The sequence below is a fragment of the Cheilinus undulatus genome, linkage group 5, assembly GCF_018320785.1.
Source record: "Cheilinus undulatus linkage group 5, ASM1832078v1, whole genome shotgun sequence".
Taxonomy (NCBI): Eukaryota; Metazoa; Chordata; class Actinopteri; order Labriformes; family Labridae; genus Cheilinus; species Cheilinus undulatus.
In genome coordinates, this window is record NC_054869.1 from 24,181,550 (window position 1) to 24,189,001 (window position 7,452).

Consider the following 7,452-nt stretch of genomic DNA (forward strand, 5'->3'; position numbering starts at 1 on the left):
CCTCTGCCATCACTGTATGAATGTGGAGTGAATTGAAAGACACGGAGTGAATGGGTAGGTGTGACCTGCGGTGAGCAGTCAGATGACTAGAAAAGCGCTATACAAGCGTAAATCCATTTTCCATTAGAGTTGTTCCGATTCCAGTACCAGTAAATACATCCAGTACTGCTTAAAATGCAGGTATTGGTATTGGCTTGTACACGAGTTTATGCACTGATCCGACACCGTTTGATTTTACTTTATATTTTGTTTCATTTAGCCATGCTAAATGTAAGTGTTATAACCTGGAAATCGATTCTTCTTCACTTGCCAGAAAACACTGCATGCACAAGCTACCATTTTTAGAGCAGCAAAGAAGAACCAAAGGACCCACTTCAGCAACAAAGACTGGTGGCTGCATGAAATTTTTTCTCTGGATATGATCATTAAAATGCATTAAAATGCTTTCTAGACCAGCGCTGTCGTACATGACAAGAAGTGGCACAGTTTATTAAAAGTTAAATAACTTTTGAAACACAAATCATTGCCTCTTACTTGTTTTTCCTCTCAGAGCTAGCTGTTGTGCAGTCCCATTGTATCAACATGCTTTAGATTAATTTTGAGCATTCAAATACCAAGTGGTTATCCTTAATGATTTATGTGGACACACCTTAATGCATACTGAAAACAGTCTTGGCTGCCTTAATCCAGAATGGATTATGTAGATGCAACACCTACTGGCACTCATTAATGACCACCACATCAACTGATGTGTTCTGCAGCTTTACACATCTAAAAAAAATTATATGGCTCAACTTATGCTCATCCAGTTTGCTGAGATTTTTGGAAACTGTGGCACTCTTTAGACATCCATAATACCTGGCTCAGTTAAGTCATGAGGGCCGGTCTTTCTGCACCCAAATGTCTCTTCATTTGGTACCATTTTGCCATTATTATTTCTTAAACAATACAAAAAAATTGCTTTCAAACAGGAGCTGACGCCCATCATTCACCAAAGGACCCAGCTCTTAGAACCTATAAACAACACATCACGACTCCCTCGTAACTTATCATCTTGAACAGAGTAGTTATTTAAATCTAGTCACTACCCAGCAAGATTTATTCGCCAAACAGTACATCATCAAGTCCTTAAAAAGATATATATCAAAAAATGGAGAAAAGCTGTTAAAGAAGCGCTGCTAGCCTCTATGCACTGGGCTAATATGCCCACATTTATTTGTATTGCAAGCAGCTTCATTTCACTGCATTTAAGGTTGCCAAGCCACAGTAAGAGAGCCATGAAATGATGCATGGCCTTTTTGTGCACAAAAGTTGGGTGGGCAAGTGAGTTGGACGATCAGGTCATCACTGAAGATATATTATTATGGACGCACAATGTAGTCACTTGGTAACCGGATGCCCAAAACAGATCTTTAACACGTTGTCTAAACAGGGTCAAAGATTTTAGAGCTCTGCATGTGATGTATTAAATGCTTATCTTGTCACTTTCTTTCCAACTTTTACTTGTTTTAGTTTGCCTCTTTGTAAGGCTGGTATGAACTTTCTGAACTGTGAAAGCATTTCTCTGCAATGATAAAGATCTGCCTCTGGGAATTTTCTGGAAAAAGACACATGGGAGCCAAAAGAGATGGGAGTGGAGAGGTAATTGAGCAGACAAGTTTGAGTCTCGTGCCAACTTCGCCCACTTCCAGTCAATGAGCACAGGAGAACAGTTTCACTTTCATTTAGAATCGTATAAATACACCTGTGCTCCCCGTCTCAGAGCAGCACCTTCACTCTCCTGAAGAGCCTCGCTGAAACCTTACCTCACACCTCAAGACTAACAGAGACATGGCCTCTCGAGTTGCAGCTCTGCTCCTGCTGGGTGTCATCTGCCTTGGCTTTGTGACAGGTAAGATGCATATTGCATTGCACAGCAGAAAATTGTATCAGGATGCTTTAAGGTCTCAGCTTCTTCTGAAAATGCAGAGATTAAATTCAAAGGTCAATCAGTTTAAATGTTCTTGATTTTTCTGACACACTGATGTTGTAAAAGTGTTCAATAACTAACACAGATATCTCTATTGTCCCCCTGCAGCTGAGGTTCCAGTAGACTGCTGTTTGCAAACCTCTTCCAAACGCTTCCCATTGCACATCGTCGCACACCACATGATTCAAGAGGCTGGCCAAGGCTGTGAGATTGGAGCCACAGTGTGAGTTGGAATCATATACAAACATTAACTTTATTGCTTTATCTAATTTAGCTGTATCTTACTTTGCAATTAAGCAATGATTAATAGAGGGGGATAATTGTGTGCATGTAAACAATCCTGCTGTCTCCAAACTTATCTAAATTTTTCTCATTTGTTTTTAGGATCATCACAAAGGTTGGAAAGCAACTGTGTTTTTCCCATCCCAGTGTGGAACCATGGGTGCAAAACTACATCAGGCATCTGGAGAAGACCAAGCCAAACAATCAGGTGAATTATTGAAAAAAGACACTTTATGCCTTTTGTTATATGTCAGTTTGTCTTGAAAAGCTTGAACCTTGCACCTGCTTATTGGTGATTTTGTTTCTTTGCAGAAGTAGAAATAAGAAAACTCCAGGAAAGATGGCTGAAGACCTCAAAGTCCAACTTCAAACTGAGAGTGGATATCAGAGTCAGACAATCATCTGTTTGTCTGGAAGATCAAAATCAGACTTAGCTCATATTTATGATCATTTTAACATGAGCCAATCAGACAGCAGCTAAATGTACAATTCTCCATGAGTGTAAATAAACCATTTGTTAATATACCTTTCCTTTCTATCCTCTTTGTTTTGCGTTTTATGTTTAATTATAAGACTGCTGGGTTTTTTTTACATTTTTTAAAAGTGTGTTTTTTCTGATCAAGAATTTGAGCTCTGTTTGTTTAAATTACTGTTAAGCACTTTATAGAAATAAAGTTTGATATTGTGTTTTGTAACCTCTGGTTTCTGCCTTTTATTGAAACATGCTGACTGCATCCTCTGCTAAGGTTTACTCTGCACATTCTTTAGCACATACGAAAAGAATAAGAAACATGCTATCATAAAACCTCAAAAGCCTTTCCAGTTTTAAGGCCCTATCAAGCCTTGTGTTGCTGCTCATTTTGACAAAAATATGCCTTCATGCAATCACTGTGAAAATAATGTTAAAAAATAAGGAAACAAAGCAGCAAGTTGCAAAAGCGTATATACAGAATGTGAGCGCTGTCTCTCAGAGATTCTGCGTGATGGATTGAAGAACGACCAAATAAACTTAAAGCGTGTGGTTTTATGAAGGGATGGGATTGAATCTGCTGCTTTTGTTGGTTTTATGGAATAAAAAAGAATGTTTTATTTCTCATGAGACATATTAATGCATTTACATTTGCTTTAAACAACTAAACACATTCTGATATGTTTATAAAGCTCCATAAGAGCACAGCACTCAGTAGCAGGTATACTAACAGGAGTTTTTCCTTCACCGTGCTGCAGGCTAGCACAGAAGATCAGATAAGTGATTTGTTGAAGTCCTAATTTTTTTACACGGTTGATGTTCCTTCTTTGAACAGCTCTCCTGTTATCATTTTTATTGAATCAACTTTTTTTTATTGAGTTTTCAGAGCTATACAATGTTTACATTGCTTGCACTTGAAAGTGATTTTGTTTAACGATGGAACATATGTGTAGTATAAAAAAACTCAGCAAATAGAGCAAAAAGGAGATGGAGAGACAGTCCTACACACACAAAAAGGCAAAACTAAATAAATAAACTAAATAATATAAATTTTAAAAAAGGGGTCAATAATACATATTTTAACAGGTCAACAAGATTAAAAAAAAAAGGTACAGTCCAAAAATTCTCCATGCCCTACGCAAACAAGCTCTTGCACCAGCAGCCTAGGAGCAGCTTCAGTTACATCCTGTCTGAAATGGGTAGTAAATATACATCTGTGTCAATATACATTGACATTTTTATCCATGCGTATACCCATATACAGCCTCATATATTTCACTCTGGAACCGCAGGGAAATGCAGATGTTTAACATAAGAAAAGAACGGGGACCACTTCAAATCAATTTTGTTCAGAGACCCATTTAAAGTATGACACTTTTTCTCTAACTTTGCACAGCTAAGGACTGACTCCAGTGAGCATGAGAAGATGGAATTGCCGATTTCCAGCTACGAAAAATCAGTCATCTAGCCAACAAAGTAACACAGGCCATAAAATCTTTTTGAAGTTTACTTAAGTTCATGCAGGACGTCTATGTGCAGGACACAGAAGTCATACGCCCAGCCGTTATCAACTGATAGGCTGATGCTCGAATCACACTCAACCAATCACAGCGCGTGTTTGGCCATAAGGCGGTGTATTTAAATTACGTCTCCACTCTCACTTATCCCCTTACTCCTATGCTACCCCGTCGCTGCTGTCTGAAATATTGAACGCTGTGCTCTCGCTTGAAATTCCAGCTATTTTTTCAAACGACAGATAAGTTTACCTTCACACTGCTTTGGCTGTTACCTGTCACATCTCTGGCCAAGAGTAAAGCACGTTCTTCAGGTGTGGATTAATCCATCCAGGCATGTGATAAATTAAGCGGTCCTTGTGTCCACGCTGTGATCTCCGTTTTACACGCTAAAGACTGCTAAATGCTCAATTCTGTGAGAGCTTCGTGCCTAATACATCTGAAGTCCAGCCGGCTGTTACCAGAAACTTCAATAACTTGATTAAACTCCGGCTGCACGTGGAAACTTGGCACTCCGCTCTGCACGCAGGTTCGTCTTTTGGCCTTACATCCTCAAAGGAAATCGGCACTACTGCTATGATATTTTCCAAGGTATAACACTATTTCCTCTGTCTCTGTTTAAATGAGCCTGCTGTTTCTACCAGCATCTAGCTCGCTTCCTGTTGACATCATGCCCCAACGGACCCTGGGATCTGGAGTCCAGTTTAACCAAGGGGTCTCTGCTTTTGGTTGCTGCTGCACTATCCTTGGTAAACTATTTCAGTTGTTCTTCACTCTAAAAAATGAGTATAAATATTAAAAGAAAAGCAAATGATATAATGATGATGAAATCAAATGATAAATTATTAATAATCAATCCAGGCGCAGTGCCAGGATTAAATCTTTGGATAGGCCCGCCAGTTCTGGATTGATCTGTTGATTTAAATCTTAGACTGCCCCCCTTTCTTATAGAAAAGTCCTACAGCCTACTATTGAGAAATTGCTGGAGATATTGAACCATTTAACCTATGATAGAGACAGCGATCTTATGTGACATCTAAAGAATCATTACTTGTGCAAGTAAGCCGGTAGTTTTGTAACCATTTCATTTTTCTGCTAAGCTAAAGGCATAACTAAAATTGTCAGATGACCGTTCTCTGACTTTTCTGTTAGAAAATTCTGCTTTTTGATGATTAAGGGACTAGGAAAAAAAGGTGGTCTTAAAACCTTTAATCTGCTAGACTTAAATTCCTCTCCTTTACATGCTTGTCTCTCTGTCCCTAATGTATCATCTGATGATCTGAGACATGCGTGCACATGAGCGCACAGTTTTACAAGCCTATGTCCTGGTATGTTTAGTTATGGCTTCACACCTGACATCATAAATCTGCAGGTTTTAAAAAGAAACTGTTTAGGTTTAAATGGCATTTATGTTTGTATTAGATAAGGTAATTCACTAATTCTGAAGGAAGAAGGTAACGACTGAGATGGGGCCTCCAGGGTGTGGGCCGTGGGAGTCCTTGTGCTTTATAAACCCATTGATGTAATTTTGCAAAATAAAATCGGGTTTAAATTATCTTAAGATACTCTAACATGTCAAATGCTTCTTTAAAGTCATTTGAAGTGCATTGCATGCACTCCCTGGAAAGCCTAAGCAGGCTGCTTGGCTAACCCAGGGAGTACTCTGAAAAGCAGAGCTATAACGCCAACTCTAACTGTATTCCATTTGGTAATAAATGGTTTAAATCTCTGACAAGACTGTTCCTGACTGAAATCTAATTTAGTCAACTGTGAGCAGGCTGGTGAGGAAACACCAAATAGTGCAGGAAAGGAGTGAGAATCAATTACTGTATCACATATTTCTGAAATAGTACTGAAAACGCTCTCCCAGAAACCAGTCAGTGATGGACAGCTCCAAAGCATGTGCGTATGATTTGCAGGAGACTGATTGCATCTCATACACTTCGGGTTCACATCTTTGTAGATTATTGACAATCTTTCTTTAGTTCAATGGGCTCTATGAATACGTTTACATTGAATCAGACTGTGCTGTGCACAAATAGAGCATGTGTAAAACCTCTTGATTGCTCCATATTTCATTTGGTATTCCCTCACCAAACTCATCCTGCCAGCTAGATTTGATGTAACCAAAGAGACTGATTGTAAAGAACAAGTTTTCCTGTAAAATATTGTCACAGCACCATTCAGAGTAGGGAGTGGAGTGAGAAAAATATCAATCTGTGTTTTGGTTGGGAGAACTGGAAATCTAAAGTCCATGCTGCGAACATAGCTCCGACTCTGTAAATATCTAAAAAAGTGATGTCTTGGAAGACTAAATTTTGTTACGTGATCTTCAAATGTGGCAAAAGTTTTATTTATACATATATCATTCAATGTTCTTAATCCAAGATCAAACCAAATTTGAAAAGCACTATCATCCATGGATAGTTTAAAGGCTGGATTCAGAGTCACTGGGGCAGATACTGAATCAGCTTTGAAAGTGATAACTTGTATTTTTCTTTTCTCATTTTTGCTGAATGGCTCTTCTTTAATTCTTGGGCACTTTGAATTGCTGTGTATGAATGATGCTCTATAAATAAGCTTGTCCTGCCTTGATTATTGCTGTAGTCTTGACTTATGAACCCAAATATTCACTCAGTCAGAAAAGCATTCTCTGCGAGTCAGCACTTTTCAGGCCCAGAGGCTACAGTCACTTCCTATGTAAAAATCATTATATCATTAAAACAATAAAAACTAATGATGAAAACTTAGGACGAATATTAAGTTTGGAGTGAAGAGGGCAAAAAAGCATTAGCATGCAAATATGAAGAGACTCTGCACCAGTGAGAGTATGACTCACGGTGTCACTCATCAGTGAAGCAGAGCCGCCAAGGCATGAATGAGGAGTCAGACACTACAAGTGTGGACTAAGTGTTTCGTCTTAGCTGACTGATATAGGTCAAAAGGCGTGGAACAAACCTGCAAGAAACACACATGCAGAATTAGAGATACACACTTCTCCAAACCGTCATGTCCGTGGATGTAAAAAACTTTGAAGAGAGTATGTGCAGCACAATTCATTCAAAACAAGCAAATCCTCAACTTTTTAGTCAAAAATCAATTAAACTCTGAGGGAATTCTGCCACCAGGGGGCTCTCATTCACAAAAACAACAAAAGATGCTGCTAACTACTAACAAAGCATTCTGGGATCATTCAGTGTGAAACCAGAAGGCCACTT

General features: G+C 38.8%; 1 protein-coding gene across 1 annotated transcript; it reads left to right on the forward strand.

Moving 5' to 3' along the window:
* The first annotated feature begins 1,637 nt into the window (after positions 1–1,637).
* On the forward strand, positions 1,638–2,902 carry LOC121510317 (C-C motif chemokine 19-like). The gene is made up of 4 exons (XM_041788305.1): positions 1,638–1,891; positions 2,078–2,192; positions 2,354–2,459; positions 2,564–2,902. The coding sequence occupies exons 1-4, from the start codon at positions 1,831–1,833 to the stop codon at positions 2,567–2,569; spliced, it is 288 nt and encodes a 95-aa protein (XP_041644239.1). The 5' UTR covers positions 1,638–1,830; the 3' UTR covers positions 2,570–2,902.
* The last annotated feature ends 4,550 nt before the right edge of the window (positions 2,903–7,452 follow it).

What these genes read in the sequence shown, in the direction of transcription:
- LOC121510317 (XM_041788305.1), top strand. Translation starts at nt 1,831, where the DNA reads ATGGCCTCTCGAGTTGCAGCTCTGCTCCTGCTGGGTGTCATCTGCCTT. An exon ending in CTGCCTTGGCTTTGTGACAG is followed by an intron (nt 1,892 to 2,077) that starts GTAAGATGCATA and finishes GTCCCCCTGCAG; the next exon opens with CTGAGGTTCCAGTAGACTGC. An exon ending in TGTGAGATTGGAGCCACAGT is followed by an intron (nt 2,193 to 2,353) that starts GTGAGTTGGAAT and finishes ATTTGTTTTTAG; the next exon opens with GATCATCACAAAGGTTGGAA.